This window comes from Orcinus orca, chromosome 9 (assembly GCF_937001465.1).
Source record: "Orcinus orca chromosome 9, mOrcOrc1.1, whole genome shotgun sequence".
NCBI classification, from domain to species: Eukaryota; Metazoa; Chordata; class Mammalia; order Artiodactyla; family Delphinidae; genus Orcinus; species Orcinus orca.
Window position 1 is genome coordinate 89,421,147 of NC_064567.1, and position 19,637 is coordinate 89,440,783.

The window sequence follows — 19,637 nt, forward strand, 5'->3', positions numbered from 1 at the left end:
TAGCCACCAATTTTGTAGGAAATTATTTGTTATACCCTAGCAGATTTGCTGTAACTATATCATAAGACTGTGATTAATCACTACATAATAGCTTGTACCTACTGGAAAAGTGTTCATTTGTTGGGAATGCTTCAAACATCTTTTAGATAAACTGTTATTTGCTTAAAGTAGTGGTATGATCTGTGACTTTTTATTGAGATGTGTTGGATAACTTGTCAGATTTCCCAGGGAGGAAATTACCGAAGCTGAATAGCTAGTTGTCTGGTCTCCTGTTGTTAACTGTTTTCAATAACTATCCTGTTTAGAACATGAAGTGCCCATAGTATGCATAATATTGCCCTATGTCAGTCTAGGGATAAAAAAGTTTTTTTTAAAGTCATTTTACATTTTTTTTTTTTTTTTTTACTCACTTTGTTTCATTTCATCCTCACAACTGCTCTAAGAAGAAAAGAGCAGGAGTCATTAGCCCTGTTTTCAGATGGAGATATTGAAGCTCAGTCACTTTAGTTCATAGATTTAGTAAGTGATTAAGCTGGTATCAAACCTGTTTCCTTCCACCTACCCCAGTGCCCTTTTCACTACTCCATACTACATCTCACAGTCGGTATTGTGTAAGGCTCTAAGTGCCCAAGAAATGGGTAATATTTGAGGAGTACAGGCAGAAAGCATCTGAAATAAAATATTAGAAATAAAGTAAGGCAGTGGTCAATTTGGCTGTATGTGTCAAAAGCCTTAAGATGTTTAATTGCCATCCGACTACTAATCTGTCTCTCGGAATCTAAAGAAATAACCAGATATAAGCAAATACTTAAAAAAAAAGAATGTAAATTCACTGTTATTTAGAAGATTGGAAAAACTGGGAATATGTTTAGCAGTAGGAGGGATAAATAAATTTTGGTACATCCTGATGATGTATATTATTTAACTATTTAAAATAGATCTTTGAAAAAATTAATGACATAGGAAAGTGCTTATGAACTTATGTTAAGGAAAAGGTCTCAACTATTAATATATATAATATGAAGTATGAAGAAAAATAAATGATTTTATTTAGGTAAAACGTAGGTCTGTGCATGAAAAAGAGATTGGATTGTAAGATAGTACATCAAAATGTCACAGTATCTAACTCGGGTTGGTGGGATTAGAAATAATTATTATAGGGACTCCCCCGGTGGCACAGTGGTTAAGAATCTACCTGCCAATGCAGGGGACACGGGTTCGAGCCCTGGTCCAGGAAGATCCCACATACCACAGAGCAGCTAAGTCCGTGAGCCACAACTACGGAAGCCTGCGTGCCTAGAGCCCGTGCTCTGCAGCAAGAGAAGCCACCGCAATGAGAAGCCCGCTCGCCGCAACTAGAGAAAGCCCACGCTCAGCAACGAAGACCCAACGCGGCCATAAATAAATAAAAAGTAAATTTTTTAAAAGAGAGATAATTATTATATTCCTTTTATTTTTTAAGAAAAGCTTTTTTCATTTTTTTCCACAGTGGTCATATATTTTATAGTCAGGATAACATTTCATGATTTAAAAGTTCATTGGAAAAGCCTTTGTAGAAAAAAATCTGTCAGTGTTTGTTGGTGATTATGACATGGCTTAGAAAGCTCTGGTATAAATGTCCTTTCACTGCATTTTTTGATCATCCTGGGCTAGGGTACCTGACTTTTATGGTACTTTTTTTTTTTGGTCACACCACGGGATCTTAGTTTCCTGACCAGGGATCGAACTCAGGCCTCGGCTAACCCCGGTAGTAGTTAGCGCCATATCCAAACCACTTGACTGCCAGGGAGTTCCTGACTTTTGTTGACTTTTAAGAGCAGTATATTTTGTTTTATTTTGAGGAAAAAAAACTATATGTTAGAATTTTTTGTGTATTTCATATTAACTCATTAGAACTTCTAAAAAATGAGATTTGGAGTAGTGAGAAATCAGGAAATCTTGCTGCTTCTGTCACCCATGTTAAATAACAGATTTGATCATCATCCAAAGGCAAGAGTGTAAAAGGTATAACCACATTTTATATTATTAATCTTTGTAAAAATTGTAGCCTATTCAGAAGGTCAGGTATCTTTTTAGTATGGTTAGGTCCCAAATTCTCATTAAGAAAACATTTTTATTTTTATAAGAAGTACAGTATATGGCCATTTTAAGAAACTCTTTTCTATTTTATTTTTTTGTCTGTTTTGTTTTTTGTGTTTTGTTTTGTTTTGGCCCTGCCACGCGGCTTGAGGGATTTTAGTTCCCTGGCCAGGGATCGAACCTGCGACCGCTGCAGTGGAAGTCTGGAGTCTTAACCACTGGACTGCTGGGGAAGTCCCAAGAAACTTTTAAAAATATTCGTTAGAGACTGTAATTTTAAGTTCGTTAAACTTGTTCACTTTCAGAAGATGAGAAAACAAAATAATGAACACAGTTGCTAATACTAGAGAAATTAAAATAGAATCTTCCAAAAAATGTGCAAAATAGAATAGACCTTCAGTCGTCCATGTCTAAAGGTTTTGAGGGGGATACAGATAGCAATGTGTGATTAAAGATACAACATTGTGATGTCTCTGATTGACTTTATACTTACATTATTTTATACTTACATTATTTCCAAATCATATGACTTGACATTTTTTTCTTATATTATTTTTAAGTCGGAGCACCATAACATGGTGTGGGAAGTGAAGACAAATCAGGTGCCTAATGCAGTACAGAAACTCCTGCTAGTAATGGACAAGAGAGCTTCAGGAATGAATGACTCATTGGAGTTGCTGCAGTGTAATGAAAATTTGCCATCCTCACCTGGATACAACTCTTGTGATGAGCACATGGAGCTTGGTAAACAAAATGAAGTTCTTAGGAATCTCACTGAGATTCAGATTAATTTTCATGTTTAGCTAGCTTTTCCACCTACCTTGAACTGATAAAAAGTATGTCAAGTTTTTGTACATCAGAAGTTTTCAGTGTTCTCTTATTATTGCTTGTGAAGTATTACTTAAAACCAACCTAACTTGGGGCTATTTATGGTTATCATAGAGACTCATTTACAAATTTTCAAACTAAACTGCCTTTGTGGATAAAGATGAGCCTTTGAACACCTTATGAAAACCTTGCTGTGTGGCTTTTCAAAAGATGTTATTTTTGAAATATCCATGTGAGCTCAGCAAATTATGCTGGCCACTATTCACGCCTGGTTTGTTGGTATGATGGGGAAATTACAGTGGACCCTTGAAATTTGAGGATCTGACATTTGTGATTATCACTACTGCTGAGCTACTCCAAAGATACGTGACCTGTAGAAGTGTGTAGGTTTGTTGAGGTATGACTCTGAATCGTATTGCTTTGAGCTCGCTGTTGGAGACAGTGAACAGGTGAAGAGTGATCTTGGCTTGCTGCCAACTTTTCACCTTGGCTTTGTTCCCATTTAATATGCATTTCTCTCTGATGTTCCCAAAAACCTGAGATGTGAGTGTCCTCATTTTATAAATGATGAAGTAAAGGAGGTTATATGCTGGAGTCTTCTTTGGAAATTTGGAGATCTTAAAGGTCTTGGGACATAACCTGTTTGAATGCTAAGAGATTGCTGGGCCCGAATATTCATTGAGGAGTGGTTACTATTGAGCAAGAAGCCCCAGTTCAATCAGGTAGTTGATTCCTCCATTGTCACATTTTAGGTTTCAGGAGGAAATCAGGAACCTAGGGCTCAGGGGGTCAAAAACTTGTACCACCCCTCATGACTTCAGTTTAAAAGTAGTTTCCGTAACTTGAAAGACAGAAATGAACCCTTTACAGTAAATAAAGATAGTCAAAGAACAGTGTTGGCAGTGAGGGAAGGGAAACGGCTCCACCACCGTGAGAATTACAGAGTGGAATTGTCTTAAGTTGGTGTGATATTTTAGCTGCTCTGTGAAGGGGGGGATACCTTCTAGTCACTTTTATGAATAGGTGTCTTGAATCAGTACTTGTAAGACATTTCTGTTTTAGTGAGCTATTCTGGGATATTCCCCTGAATAGGAATTAGGAGTATGTACTTTTATAGTGACAGTTTAGGAGAACTCTCAAGACTGGAAGAGTTTTTTGACATGTATTGAAGAGACCCAGTGGATCTGTAGAGTTTGTAGGTATGTGTTTCAAAGAGGGTTGTTTTGGTGGTGGTTTTTCTTTTTTAAGGCCTGCAAGATGCTTTTTCTCCCCTCCTTTCTTTTTCTTTAATTTTTAATTCAATTTTTTAGAATTCAGTCTATCTTACAGTGTTCATAGCCTTGGCATGTACATGAGTGGTCCTTGGGTACTATTTCTAGTTTTCTTTCTTGGGTAGCTGAGAGTCTGTCATGAACTACCTTTCGGGAACACACTTTCTGGAAAAAAATAAGTAATAAATATTACTGAGTTCAGACTTTCTCATTAAAAAGAAATAATTTAGCATAGATAAAGTCTAACAAGTAGTACCTGAAAATATATAGTATGATCTAGGTTTCATCTTTGAAAATTGTTGTTTTCATATATTGCAGTAATCTTGTTGAACAGGTTCAAGTGTGTGAACAATAAGTACATCTGTGTACCCATAAAACGCCTTTTTCCTCTAACATGTTAACATAAAAATGTCTCAGTGGTATATGGATTATTCCCAGGTGAGCTATAAAAAACTGGGGGGAAAAGTCAGAAAACACAAACAGAACAGTTGGTGAACAGTTGTGGTAGTTACATGGTTTGAGTAGTGAAGTCATTAATCCATTTACATTTGCTAGGTTTACTTTTCTGTCAGACTCTGTTGGCCCTTAAATGTATAAGATGTCATTTTTTTTTTCAGTTGAAACTTGTTTTCATTCAAGAAAACATTTAGAATTTACACGTTTCCTCTCACAAAATTAATTAGCTAAATTTGAGGACCTGTCTTCCAGGTGTGATTGTAGAATTGTTCCCTGTATTAGTAATTTCCTTCTTATAATTTCGAGTGTGCTTATTTGCAGATGATCTTCCTGAACTTCAGGCTGTTCAGAGTGATCCTACTCAATCTGCCATATACCAGCTAAGTTCAGATGTGTCACATCAAGAATATCCAAGACCATCTTGGAACCAAAATACCTCAGAAATATCAGAAAACACTTACCGTGAAAATGAGGTGGATTGGCTAACAGAATTAGCAAATATCGCCACCAGTCCACAAAGTCCACTTATGCAGTGCTCATTTTACAACAGGTGGGAACATTGGCTGTATTTTAATTGAAAACTTTTATCATGACAAAATGCTTTTTTTTTCTAGAGTTAAAAGTAATCTTGACCATCTCATGAGTGGTTTATCAAAGTCATTAGAATTAAGCTCTTTGTCTTAAAATAATCAAAGAGCTGTTTCACCCAATGTCATGATTTCATATTTTGAGAATTAGATAAAAGTGATAAGAGAACAGCAGAGTCAAAAATATTTGTAAATGGTTTAAAGTCATCAAAAAAATACATCAGACCAAGAATACTTTTATTATATATTTCTACTTAGATGAAAATTATATATGTCTAAGGAATCATAATTAAAATAGACATATTTTAAACTTTTATCAACCTTGAGTTTGGTTCCTTTTGGTCTAGGTTTATTTTTTTCCACAGTGTATGTGGCCTTATGTTATTTATGTTTGCTAATATTAAAATGTTGAACTTACAAAAGTAGACTCCCATTGGTAGAAACCACTGTTTCATATAACCAGACCAGAGTTTAAGAAAATGAATTAATGGTGGTATGAAATTATGGAAGCTTCCAACTAATATTCCTAGAGATACCTAAATGGATAATATTTTATTAATTATACCCCAAATTATAAAACTGGCTATGTAAAAAGACATAGATAAATATGATTGTTTGTAGGGAAGAGAAAAAAATACCCAGGTTTGCACTCATGTGAGTGGGTAGACCAGAGTCCATAATAGGTGATGTAGGAATAACTGAATTTTGGTAGTGTTCCTAAGTTAGTATAGTTCTTTGCTAAAGAATAAACTTGTTAGGTGTGAAGCCCAGCAAGTTACGCTGTTTTTCTTCTATTCAGCAAGGTCATTGGTTTTGATTAGAGCAAATTCAATTTAATTAACTTCAGTTTAATCCATGAAGAGTTCCACAAGAATGAAAAGTTGCCTTTCAAAGTATTACTTCCTTTATTGTCCCAGTTTTCATTGTAATCTTAATAGTCAAAAAGTGAAAAATTGCTTTACAATTAAAAAAAAAAACTCTGATTTTACTATTGGACTTTTTTCCCCGATTTTAGTTTAGAGAGAGTACTTTTCATTTTTCACAGTAAGCTCATGAGGATTAATAATTTAGTTCATGGAAAGTTGAGTAAAACCCTCAGAAGAAAATTAATGTTAAAAAAAAAAAAAGTAAAGGAGTAGCTCCCTAAAGATGTAGATTACTCTCTGCGGCATTTTCTATGCTTCCCTTCTCCCTAGGGAACAAGAGCAAGAGTCGCGCTCTGCTGTCTTGCCTGCCTTCTGACAGTCAGTGCTGTTCTCGTGACTTCTTGTAGAGTGTTAAACTGTGTTAGTTATTGAACTTGGGATGTCTGAAGTTGTAACTGTACAGTACCAAGGGCTTGAGGACAGGTAAAATTTGTATTATCCCTGCATAGATAGAGGGATGAAGAGACCATGGTGTTAGTGATTCAGGCACATGCAGCATATTAATTTTTACAGAACATTTAGGCCATATACATTTTAGAACATTACATTGTTATTTGTCTTTTAAATGGTTAAACAGAAGAACTGATAAACCCATTTTCTTTTACTAGTCACGAAGGCAGGAATGAGTTTAAGGAATTTTTAGCAGTTTGGCCATCCTCTTATACTTCATAAAGATGTAAATGTGTAATAAAAAGAAGAAAGTGGGCAAAGATGAAATATTTGTATTTTGAAATCCAAAGTTGATTGGAGAGTAAGCTAAAATGCATGGAAATTTGAGGGCTTTTTACTTAAGAAGTGTTACGAACGTGAAAGCAACGTACAGTTTTATATATGGATCCTCGTTTAAAAATTGATTTCTGCGAAGGTATAATAAAAAATGTTAAGTTTAAAAAAATGAGGGCTAATCAGATTTCTCAGAGAATAAGGGAAGAATTGGAAAGTAAGATGTCCCTCCTCTTTTTAGAAAGAGGATTAGTACAGATACGTGTAAACATTTTTCTGTTAAGGACCAAATCCTTAGTTGGCATCTCAGAATTGTCCTGATTTGGGACACTTCAGATTTACTTCTTAGACCCTGAAATTTTCCTTTCTGCTGCTTTCCAGACTCCCGAGTCAGTATACCTTACTGGTCGTCCTTTATGGGCTTGCTGCTGTTACCCCTCTTATATGTTTGTGGGGGAAGGATCTTAGTGTGTTCTGGGGAGCCCCGTGTACTCTGAAGGGAGCACTGCCTGGTAAAGAGACTTTTGACAGGAAAGCGGGGCAAGAGGTAACTTACTTTTTTAAGGTGATCCTGGTGCAGAAGTAGCTGGCTTTATGTGTAGATGCTTTGCAAATAGGCTGTTTTCTACTATAATAAGTTTAAACATTTTAGCTTCAGGTAGTTCACTGTATCTGCCCAGTGATACAGGTGGTTGGTAGATAAAGAGTTCCGTGTTGGTCACGTTGAGCTTGGAGGGCCGAGATTTGGTGACCACATCACAGTAGGAGAGAGAAAGGGATCGGGAGCCCTGCATAAGGGGGTATCATCCTTCATGAATGAAACTGCACACTTGTATGTGCTTAGTGATATAAAAATGAGTGAATGAGTAAATGAAACAGTAGTTTGGAATTTAAAGTATATTATCTAATCTGAAAAAAACAGTGTTTAAAATGTGCAAAGGGGGTTTGGGTAAGATGTTAAGGAACAACATACTATAGACGAAACCCTGATGTCTTTATTAGTGTTTCCCAGAGGTGTCTTATATGTAATAACATTGGTGTTATGAATATGAAGTTCACCAAAAGGAAAGCTTTACTTTAAGGACCTTTGCTTTGTGGTTAAAACAGTTTCTTTATTTTAGATCATCTCCTGTACACATCATAGCTACTAGCAAAAGTTTACATTCCTATGCGCGCCCTCCACCGGTGTCCTCTTCTAAGGGTGGGCCAGCCTTCGCTCATCACCACTGGAAGGAGCAAACACCAGTCAGACATGAAAGGGTAAGTTTATTCATGAGGTTAAACTTTATGAAATCTGTACAGCAGCTGAAAAACATGAACTTTCCCTCTCTAAGCAGTTCTTCTGAAGCACATGCAGATGGGAAATAGTCTCTCTCGCTGTTCTCCTGCTGATCTGGATTCAGTTATATGTACAGCTCTATTAACTGTTAGGAAAGTTTGTTACCAGTGGGAACATGCATTTAACTAAAACTTCCCAGAACTTCAGTTTTTGAAGGCGATTTTTCCCCCTAAGTTTAGAATGATTAAGTTATCCACTAATAAGAAAGTCTCGGGACTTCCCTGGCCATCCAGTGGTTAAGACTGTGCTCCCAATGCAGGAAGCCTGGGTTCGATCTCTGGTCGGGGGGCTAGATCCGGCATGCCACAGCTAAGACCCGGCATAGCTAGCCAGCTAGCTAGGTAGCTAGGTAGGTAGGTAGCTAGGTAGGTAGGTAGCTAGGTAGGTAGGTAGATAGATAGATAGATAGTCTGAAGACACAGATTAACGAAATACATCTTACAAAAGAAAACCTAGAAAGTTTGTAATATTTTTTCCACAGGCAAGCAGTGAGTCAGAATCTGGTATTTTCTGCATGTCCTCCCTCTCGGATGATGACGACTTGGGGTGGTGCAATTCCTGGCCTTCGACTGCTTGGCACTGTTTTTTGAAAGGTAAAAAATGCTTGAATTCTTTACAGTTTATTTGTGTAGCAAGCACAGTAGTCACATATCTAATACTTGTTTTTTGCTTAAACTGTAGGTACACGACTGTGTTTTCATAAGGGAAGCAATAAGGAATGGCAGGATGTGGAAGATTTTGCTAGAACTGAAGGCTGCGATAATGAGGAAGATCTCCAGATGGGCACTCACAAGGTTGATTTAAAATCCTTAAAACTTTTACAAGTCTTTCAAAAGGGAACATAGGTTTGTTATTAATCTGCAGGTGTATCCTCCCATTTGCTTCCATGTTTAAATGACATTTGACATTTTGGGAGGAGCTCCTGTGACTCTGTTGCTTAGCCCGATGGAGAGGAGAAGCGACTTTAGGTTTTACCTTTATAATGAAGCTTTCTTAGATGGAAACAAGAGTGTATTTCTTAGCACTTTTTACACATTTTATTTTGGGGAAAACTAAACTGGCATTAAACACAAAATGAATAAATAAACCAAAGCCTTACCTTAGGTAATCTACAAAGTGGTTAATTCTCCTATGGATAAGTGAGAATTGATCGAGTTACATTTAAAATGACCCATTAAAATGCTGGTGTTTTCTAAGTCGATAAGCAAAGGCAGTAGTGGGCAGCAAGCAGTAGGATAAATGTTGGATGAAACCTTTATCTTTGAAATCTTCAATTTCTCCATCTCCATTGTGGGCAGAGAAATTGGGCATGTGAAGTGTGCTTGTGTAAAATTCCTGTTCTGCGCCTGCTGTCCCCTACCAGTGAGTCTCTTGAGAACAGGAGTCCTGACTTGGCGGCCTTCAGTCTCCCCTTCTTGCTGTAAGCATTACATAGTGAAGTTCACCGTAGTCCGACTTCAGCCTCTGCTGCTCTACTAAAATCGTCTCAAAGGTTACTAGTTTTATTTTGATTGCTAAAGAGACTTCTGCTTGTTCTTTTTGACATTTCTGCAGTGTTTGACATAGTGGATTGTCTACCCTTGATTTGCGTAGCATGGCAGTGCCCTGCTTCTCCTTCTGATGTCTTGTCTGTCTGGACTGGTGGCTTGTCTGCCCATGATGTTGAATGTTAATAAGGTTTTACCCTTCCTCACTCTCTTCACCACTTTTTCTCTGATGATAATGTCGACAGCAGCTCCTTGGTGGTCTGTGGAAACTGCTTTGGTCTTTCTTGGAGTCAGGAAAGCTGGGCTGTTTCTGGCTCTGACAGCAGCTATTTGTATGACTGCCCTTGGGCAGTCTATCAACCCCACTGGGTATTGCCTTCCTGATCTGTAAGACGGAACTGGGATTAGCTTTAAATTCTTATAGCTCTAAGAATTAGAAGATTCTGTAATCTAGTTACTAGTATAGCCAACACTAGATTCACCTTTTTCTTCCCCATCCAGGTCCATTTTTCCCCTTTTAAGAGTATTACTACCCTTTCTTGATTGCCAGATTCAAGATCTTTCTTTCTTTCTTTTTTTTTTTTTTTTTAAATATTTATGTATTTATTTGGCTGTGTTGCAGCACGTGCTCTTCGTTGCATCGCGCGGGCTTCTCTCTAGTTGTGGCGTGTGGGCTCCAGAGTGCGCGGGCTTAGTTGCCCCGCAGCATGTGGGATCTTAGTTCCCTGACCAGGGATCGAACGTGTGTCCCCTGCATTGGAAGGCAGATTCATAACCACTGGACCACCAGGGAAGTCCTCAAAACCTTTTCTTGATTGCTTCATTCAAAACATGAATGAAGTTGACTGTTTCCTCTCTTTGTAATCAGTTGATCCATTCTGTTTCCTTAAAGATTTTTTACATTTATCCTTTTCTTTCATTAGTTACTTTGACTGGACACTGTAGCTAGCTGTTGGCATGTCTGTCTCCTTTGTTTTTCTGTGAATTTAAGGGTAGGGATCATGTGTTTTCAGAGGCTAGCACCTGGCATGTACTAAGTGCTCAATAAATATTGATTGAATTTAAATTCAGCCCGGTTCTACCACCACTGCACTTGTCAGTTCAAGACTGTAATGGGGTTCTCTCGTTATATCTTCAAATAAATTGAATACTAGAGGTACCTTTTATCTGTAGTCTTTGTCATCATCTTAAAATCAACAATTATATTAATAAAAATATTTTCATTGACTTCCCAGTGCCTTCTCAAAGGAAAGTTTAAGCATTTTGCCTGTCTTTAAGATCCCTTTACTTACTTACTAACTGGGCCCTCCTTTGCAGTCTTATTTGCCCCAACTCTGAACTAATCTTGTATTTTTAGCAGATAGTCAGCACTCTCCAAAGAAGTTATTAGTCACAACTATTCCTGGTGTAAGGCAGGTTCTTGTACCTTTCTAAATTGCATTCTCCTTTTAGATTCCAGTTCAAATGGGAATTGAAAGCCCCCCCAATCTTTTTCTCTTGGAGTTAATATCTCCCTTTATTAAACTCCATTAGCATTATTTGTACTTGGATTGAAGCACTTATTCCAGTCAGCTTTATATTGTAGTAATATCTGCCTTTCTTCGCTACTGGGTCAAAAGCTCCTTAATGGGAAGGATCCTGTCTTGTTTATTTTTACCTTTTCCACAAAGTCTTACACATAATAGGAACTTCACTCCATGTTGAGTTGAACATTGCCAATTTATTTACTCTATGCATGTATTTCCAGGGCTATGGTTCTGATGGTCTAAAGTTGTTATCACATGAAGAAAGTATATCATTTGGCGAGTCTGTACTGAAGTTGACTTTTGATCCTGGTACAGTCGAAGATGGTTTACTTACTGTAGAGTGTAAACTGGACCACCCTTTCTATGTTAAAAATAAAGGTAGGGCTTCAATTTTCAATTTGTAGTAACTTTTTAAAGAAAGCTTCTTAAATCTATACTTATGTCTTGTGGCATAATTATTTGATGATTAAGAAAAAACGTTTTGAAGGGAAAACTTCTTTGAAACTAAATAAAACTACCATAGGAAGTGCCTTATAATAATACCTAATGATGTTTAAATGTCTTAGCAGTAGTCAGGTGGAGCTCTACTTCCTGTGGGTATGAACTTGTAGATTCATGTAGCATACTATAATAAGCTCTGTTGTTTTGATATAGTTTGGGGAATGGAGTATTCTGGTAATTGAATTTTGGTTGAGGCCAAATATGCTTTACACCTGAATCACATTAACACTGTCAAACGTAATGATTCAGAGACTATTTCACGGTCTCCATCATCATTTATCATTTACTGTCTTGTAGGTCAATGGAAGTGCTGATTGATAGAATTTGATATATTAGTAAAATGCTGAGTTAAACTAGTTTTGGAGCGCTTTTGCATTGTTTAAATAAAACACTTGGATTTGCTTTGTGGCAAAGATACATGACTTGTGTTATAAATCTATGACATACTTTTTTTAAGACTCAGAAGTGACATAGCTATCATATAATAAATAATTTGGATACTTTCTGTCAATCTCCATCCTTCATGTAACAATAGTTTGCTTTAACTTTAGGTTGGTCATCATTTTATCCAAGCTTGACTGTGGTACAGCATGGCATTCCATGTTGTGAAATTCATGTTGGTGATGTATGTCTACCTCCTGGACACCCCGATGCCATTAATTTTGATGATTCAGGTGTTTTTGATACATTTAAAAGGTAATATTGAATTCCTTTTTTTCTCTCTCTGAAAAAAAAATTAAAGTTTACTCTTAATCTCCCTAATGATTGCTGTTTAGGAGGTTAAACCTTTAAAGATCTGAGAATTATAAAAGGACTACTTAGAAGAGGGATGTACAGTTGACCCTTGAACAACACAGGGGTTAGGGGCACTGACCCTCTACACAGTCGAAAATCCACATATAACTTACAGCCAGCCCTTTGTGTAGACAGATTCAACCAACCGTGGACTGAGTAGTATTTACTATTGAAAAAAATCCATGTGTAAGTGGACCCATGCAGTTCAAACCCACAGTGTTCAAGGGTCAATTGTATATGAATAAATACTTGGTAATTAAAGTAAAATAATATAGTTCGAGTTTTTTAATTATTATTAATTTATTTTTGGCTGAGTTGGGTCTTCGTTGCTGCATGCGGACTTTCTCTCGTTGTGGCGAGCAGGGGCTACCCTTCCTTGTGGTGCATGGGCTTCTCATTGTGGTGGCTTCTCTTGTTGCGGAGCACGGGCTGTAGGTGCGTGGGCTCAGTAGTTGTGGCTTGCGGGCTCAGTAGTTGTGGCTTGTGGGCTCTAGAGCGCAGGCTCAGTAGTTGTGGCACGCAGGTTCAGTAGTTGTGGCTCGCAGGCTCTAGAGCGCAGGTTCAGTAGTAGTGGCGCACGGGGTTAGTTGCTCCTCGGCATGTGAGATCTTCCCAGACCAGGGCTCGAACCTGTGTCCCCTGCATTGGCAGGCAGATTCTTAACCACTGCACCACCAGGGAAGTCCCTCGAGGAGTTTTACGAAGAATGAAATAATGCCATTTGCAGCAACATGGATGGACCTAGAGATTATCATACTAAGTGGAGTGAGTCAGAGAAAGACAAATACCATATATCATCACTTATATGTGGAATCTAAAAAATGATGCAAATGAACTTATTTACAAAACAGAATTAGACTCACAGAAATAGAAAACAAACTTATAGTTACCTAAGGGGAAAGGGGGGGTAGGGAGGGATAAATTAGGAGTTTGGTATTAACAGATACTAATATATAAATTACTATATATATAATAAACAACAAGGTCCTGCTGTATAGTACAGGGTAGTATGTAATAAACTATAAAGGACAGGAATCTGAAAAAGAATATGTATATTAAATATATATATAAGTGAATCGCTTTGCTGTATACCAGTAACTAACACAATATTGTAAATCAACTATACTTCAAAAAAAAAAAAAGACTTTTACATGGAGTAGTCATGTAGGAAAAGTGACTTCATAAAACATTTAAGATTAGGAAAATACCACATTATATGTTTAGGAATTAAATAGATCATCTTTGATAGTTAAGAAAAGAAAAATTTGCTAAATCTGGCCAGTTGTTTTGAACCAGACCATAAGTCTGTTAATTGTATCTTTCTTTTTCTTTAGTTAACTGTGTCTTTGTTTACTATTCATTTTGACCAAGGGCATTAGTTGCATGGATTAAAAATTGTAAAAACAGCAAAAAGTTGACATTTGGAAAGACTTAAAGAGGAAAGTGATTTTTCCTGAGATCACCCTATTAGTAAGTGGTATAATAGGACAAGGACCCATGTGTGCTGACATTCAAGAAAGTTGACCAACTGTCTGAATTTGTGCAGAACTTTTCTGGTTTTAGCACTGAAAGTCCTGCACCACTGGAAACCCTTCAGTCCTGGGAAAATGGGGGCAGTTGGTCACCCTCCTCCCAGAAGGAACCCAGAGAAAGTATATGATATCTGGGATTTTAAGACCCATTCTTTCTTCTTTTTGAAAAAAAGTTAGCTTTTATTTATTTAGTTTTGGCTGCGTTGGGTCTTTGTTGCTGTGCATGGGCATTCTCTAGTTGCAGCGAGCAGGGGCTACTCTTCATTGCGGTGCGTGGGCTTCTCATTGCAGTGGCTTCTCTTGTTGTGGAGCATGGGCTCTAGGCATGCAGCCTTCAGTAGTTGTAGCACACGGGCTCAGTAGTTGTAGCTCTCAGGCTCTAGAGCGCAGGCTCAGCAGTTGTGGCGCACGGGCTTAGTTGCTCCGCGGCATGTGGGATCTTCCCGGACCAGGACTCAAACCCGTGTCCCCTGTATTGGCAGGCGGATTCTTAACCACTGCGCCCAGGGAAGCCCCAAGACCCATTCTTTAAGATAATTATCAAATCCATAGGCCTTTAAGTAGAGAATTTTCAAGAATTTCTGCTGGCCTGAAGATTTTAAATAAATTCAGTTTAATATAATAAAATAAAAGGTTAATATGTTTTTTTATTTTGAAAGCATAAGTGAGACTTTTTCTTTTTTTTTTTTTTTTGTGGTACGCGGGCCTCTCACTGTTGTGGCCTCTCCCCGTAGCGGAGTGCAGGCTCAGTGGCCATGGCTCACGGGCCCAGCCGCTCCGCGGCATGTGGGATCTTCCCGGACCGGGGCACGAACCCGTGTCACCTGCATCGGCAGGCGGACTCTCAACCACTGTGCCACCAGGGAAGCCCAAGTGAGACTATTTTTAAAAAACATTTTAAAAAATCAACCAGCACAGGGCCTGGCACAGGCTATATGCTCAACAAACATCTGCAAGATTGGAATCTAAATGCTGTTTGACTCTCTTTTATACAGTCTTTTTTGAAAAACAAGACATTGTTAAGGTTCAGTACTCAGAGTATTCTTAGGATTTAGATCCGTGATACCTCTAATGTTTGGTGAGAGTGTAAATGGATAAAAAAATTTTGGAAGATACTTTCGCTTTATTGTCTACCAGTGAATATCGGCAATTCCATTCCTCTGTATGTACACCGTAGAGAAGTAAATGCTTGTAGACATGCACTAGGCGATGTGTAAAGTTCAAGCTGTGTTGCGTATGACGTGGAAACAGTATCAGTACTCATTCACTGGAGACTGAATGCATATAGTGTGATACAATCATACAGTAGAATTCTTTTTGTCAGTGGAAGTTGAATGAACCGTAGCCATACATTTTAAAACATGGATCTTTAGAAATAATGTTAAGTAAAAATTAGTCTGGAATCAGATGTTCTTTGGAAATATATCTAATAAAATTATAAATCTAATTACATTTATATAATCTTTCTATAGTATGTAAAATACACATTATACAGTTACGCCAGGGATCCTCAAGGTCACCCCCAGGTTCAGTGATTTACTGGGAGGGCTCACAGGATTTAGTACTTAATCATATGCACAGCTATGATATCTTACATTGAAAAGATATGAAGCAAAGTCGTGAACAGGAAAGACGTGGGCTTAAGTTGGGGGAAGCCAGGCTTCCAGTGAGTCCTCTCCCAGTGGAGTCACACAGGACAAGCTTATTTCCCCCAGCAATGAGCTACAACACGTGTGAATCATTATCTACCAGGAGGATTATTAGACACGCAGCACCAGGGGTTTTATTGGGAGCTGGTTGCATAGGCTGCCTCTGCCTGGCATATACCAAAAGCTTCCAAAAGGAAAGCAGGTGTTTAGGGTAAACCGTATTTTTTGTACATACAGTTTAGGAACAGTGAGCCACTCTTATCAGTTGTGGGTATGATGGGAACCCTCCCAAAATCCAAGTTCCGGATGCTAGTCAAGGGCCAGCCTGTAAGTAACCCTTTGAAAGGACAGCAAGCCTGCAACGTTAATTCATTTCTGCACAATGAAACATTATGTAACATGTTAATATAATTGCTATTTTAACATAATTAATGTCACTATAGTTTCTATCGTGTTTATGAATGAGTTTTATAATAAAATTGTTGGGAAATTAAGGGAATGATTAACAGTTCAGGAGAATGGTTACCTCTGGGGTGACAAATGTAGAACTTTAGTGATATGAGAAATACTGTTTCCTTGTTATTTTAAAATTTTTATTATACATATATTCTTTTTCATATTCTTTTCCATTATGGTTTATCACAGGATATTGAATATAGTTCCCTGTGCTGTACAGTAGGGCCTTGTGTCTATCCATCCTGTGTATATCAGCAGTAGTTTGCATCTGCTCATCCCACACTGCCACTCACTCCCTCCCCCACTCTTCCTCTTCCCTGGCAACCACAGGTCTGTTCTCTGTGTCTTTGAGTCTGTTTCTGTTTCATAGATACGTTCATTTGTGTCATATTTTATCTTATTTTAGTATTATTTTTGGCTGCATCACGTGGCTTGTAGGATCTTAGTTCCCCGATTAGGGATTGAACTCAGGCCCTTGGTAGTGAAATCACGGAGTCCTAACCACTGGACCACCAGGGAATTCCCTGTCGTATTTTAGATCATATGGTTGTCTTTTTGACTTACTTTGCTTAGTACGATAATCTCTAGGCCCATCCATGTTGCTGCAAATGCAAGCCTCAGTGTTTTAACTGTAAAATGGAGGTGATAACACCTGCCTAACTCTACTCCTTGTTGTGAGGACTAGAAATTACAGTATCCAGCTGGCACACAGTAGGTGCTCTTGGGTCATGCTGGTCTAGGAAGGGCACTGGAGTAGATGTTAGCTTGCTGAGGACCAGAAGAAGTCAGCAATAAACTGATGGATGAGCTCTTAAACACAGTAGGTGGCTCTATTGTAGAAAGGAAGCTTCCAGGTGAGAGCTTGAGTTGAAGAAGCCCATTTGAGACATTGGGTATTGAGGCCAATCTTCTAGGCATCAGGCAGGTTTAGGACAGTCACTTTACCAATCTAGACTACTTCTGCAATAATAATTGATACCCCAGTTGAGGACCTGGTGTGTGCTCACCTCTGCCTTAAGTGTTTTATACAGTCTGTTCTGCCAGCTGTGCAACACTGCATAGCAAATATTATCTTCATTTCAGAGCTAAGTAAACTGAGGCTAGAGGGTTACCTGCCCAAGCTCATACCATTAGTAAGTGGCAGAGACGGGCTATGAGCCCAATTAAAATTTTATATTATTACGTTCTCCAGAGTGATTTATTTTACCCTCTCGGTCAGTTGTCAGTCATTTTGAGAGCCTAGAACGTGCTGGCACTGGGGATTGAAGATCAGTTAAGACATAGGCCTGCCTCTTTGCTTCCAGCCTAGAGAAGGGAATGGATGAGGCTGTGTGTACCGTGTGTAGGTGCTGGTTGGGAGGCAGTGTAGCCTGGTTAGCAACACGGCTCTGCAGCGGACTGCCTGGATTCACAGCCGGGCTCCGTGATAGCTTTGCTGCGAAAACTGGGGTAAGTTAATTTTTCCATGGTCTTCAAAACAAAGAAAAAAGCTGTAAAATGAGGATCATATCGAAGGGAGGGTTAAGTGAGTTAATATTTCTGATTCAGTTAATAGACACTATACTATTGTACTTTTTCTTTAAGAGCAATAGACAGTGACGGTGGAAAGGGGCATCCTGAGCTCGAGGAGTGGCATGTAGAAAAAAAGTGAGGTGAAATAAGGCACATTTTAGGAACAGATAGCAAAGAGAGCGAATGCTCAGTATAGCAAAAAATTAAGCTCTTTTAAAAAGATGTTTTATGTAATATAATGCTGTAGTCATGTCAAAAATATGAATTCTGTGATTGAATATTTCAAGCTACTTTAAATTGTATCCATAATGGAAATGGATGACGGTTATATTTGTACCACTAGATGGTGGAGTTTTCAAATTTCAGTAGGCAATTAGCCTACCCTATTTTTAAGGTTTTTTTTTTTTTTTTTGTGGTATGCGGGCCTCTCACTGTTGTGGCCTCTCCCGTTGCGGAGCACAGGCTCCGGACGCGCAGGCTCAGCGGCCATGGCTCACGGGCGCAGCCGCTCCGTGTTATGTGGGATCTTCCCGGACCGGGGCACGAACCCACGTCCCCTGCATCGGCAGGCGGACGCTCAACCACTGCGCCACCAGGGAAGCCCAGCCTACCCTATTTTTAAATCTTCCAGTATTTCAAATTATAATTATTTTCCTGCAGTAGAAATTAATAATTTTGTGTCAGGTTCATTTACAAATGCTTAAGTTTGCTATTTTTCTAAATTACATATGAGAGGGGCTTAAGATAGCAAAAATTATTTCTCTGGCATAATACTGATTGTTAAGCATTTATTGGATGATTTTGGAGTCATACTTGTAAGTACACTTATTTCATATAATACCTTTAAAAAAGCAGATGTTGTGTGGTTGATAATTGGTAAAAGTCATTTACTGTGTGCAGTGAATGGCGTGCACCTCACTCAGGTAGCTCTCCGTATGTCAGAATCATTCATAATCGCACATTGCTTCACCTGTAGGCGGATACTATTCCTGTAGCTATTATCAACCTGTTGATGGACTGCCAGAATCTCTGTTTCAGGGAGAGAAAGAGGAGTTGGGGTGAAGTAAAAGATTTTCTGCTGAGATTACCAATGTAAGCAGTAGAAGTTAACAGAGTTGGAACAAGAGAATTCTCTTGACAGGTATATTTTTAGGCTGTGGTCTACGTTATTTCTAATTTTCAGATGATGTTTTCAATTAATCTGATGGTTATTCACCTTGAGGTTTGCCAACAGCAGTGCAGAGTACCATGGTACTTATGAGGAAACCTGGGGCTTTGGAGCTGGACAAACAGATCTGGGTTGAGAGCTAGTAGCTGTGAGGCCTTGGGTGAACAATACTTTTTTAGCTTGTTTCTTCATATAAAGAGAGGATAATGATAATCGCCACGCAAGCTTGTTGAGAAAGGGAGATGATACGGAAAGCTTATATACCTATATAAACTGAACATACCTAACAAAATGTGGCCTTTCCTGATCAATGTGGGGTTTTAAGTTATTAGGCTATGTTATAATATATGGATAGCCTTGAGGGGAGACTAATGCATGTATGACTGTATTTACATGTCATTGTAAACAGATGACCCAGGCTACTGTGCATTTAAAGTTTCTTTAGCTACATTTAACCACTTCTATCTGTCCTTACCCAACATCTTGTCTTCTGTAGTAGTTAGTCCTTAGGCCTGGTATATGCTTGCTACTCTGTTTTAATTTTGTAGTTTCAGGCTTCTAGAGGTCAACAAATTAGATTATCAAATTTGTCAAAAAAATGAATCTAAAGTAGGAATGAGTTGTATGGGATCTGAAGAAGGTGTTTGCTATGAATAAAGTATGTGGATTGTAACAGATTCCTTTGAAGTGGGGAGGCTTGGAAGTCTTTTATAAAAACATTATTAAGTATTAAGATTAAAAAAAATAAATTTAGTAAATGCATACATAAGCTTTCATCTTACAAGCAACTATCAATGGTGAA

General features: G+C 38.2%; 1 protein-coding gene across 7 annotated transcripts in view; it reads left to right on the top strand.

The window, feature by feature from the left end:
* Nucleotides 1-19,637, top strand: part of HBP1 (HMG-box transcription factor 1) — a 31,252-nt gene that overhangs the window by 6,691 nt on the left and 4,924 nt on the right. For 5 of the 7 annotated variants that reach the window (XM_033438905.2, XM_033438892.2, XM_033438922.1 and 2 more), the window contains 7 exons: nucleotides 2,640-2,823; nucleotides 4,956-5,184; nucleotides 7,992-8,130; nucleotides 8,691-8,802; nucleotides 8,891-9,003; nucleotides 11,444-11,600; nucleotides 12,275-12,419. In XM_033438905.2, the coding sequence (XP_033294796.1) occupies nucleotides 2,640-2,823; nucleotides 4,956-5,184; nucleotides 7,992-8,130; nucleotides 8,691-8,802; nucleotides 8,891-9,003; nucleotides 11,444-11,600; nucleotides 12,275-12,419 (1,079 nt within the window). Of the gene's footprint in view, nucleotides 1-1,207; nucleotides 1,413-1,986; nucleotides 2,005-2,639; nucleotides 2,824-4,955; nucleotides 5,185-7,991; nucleotides 8,131-8,690; nucleotides 8,803-8,890; nucleotides 9,004-11,443; nucleotides 11,601-12,274; nucleotides 12,420-19,637 lie in introns of those variants that run through there. The other 2 variants (XM_049714916.1, XM_049714917.1) reach the window with 2 other exon arrangements.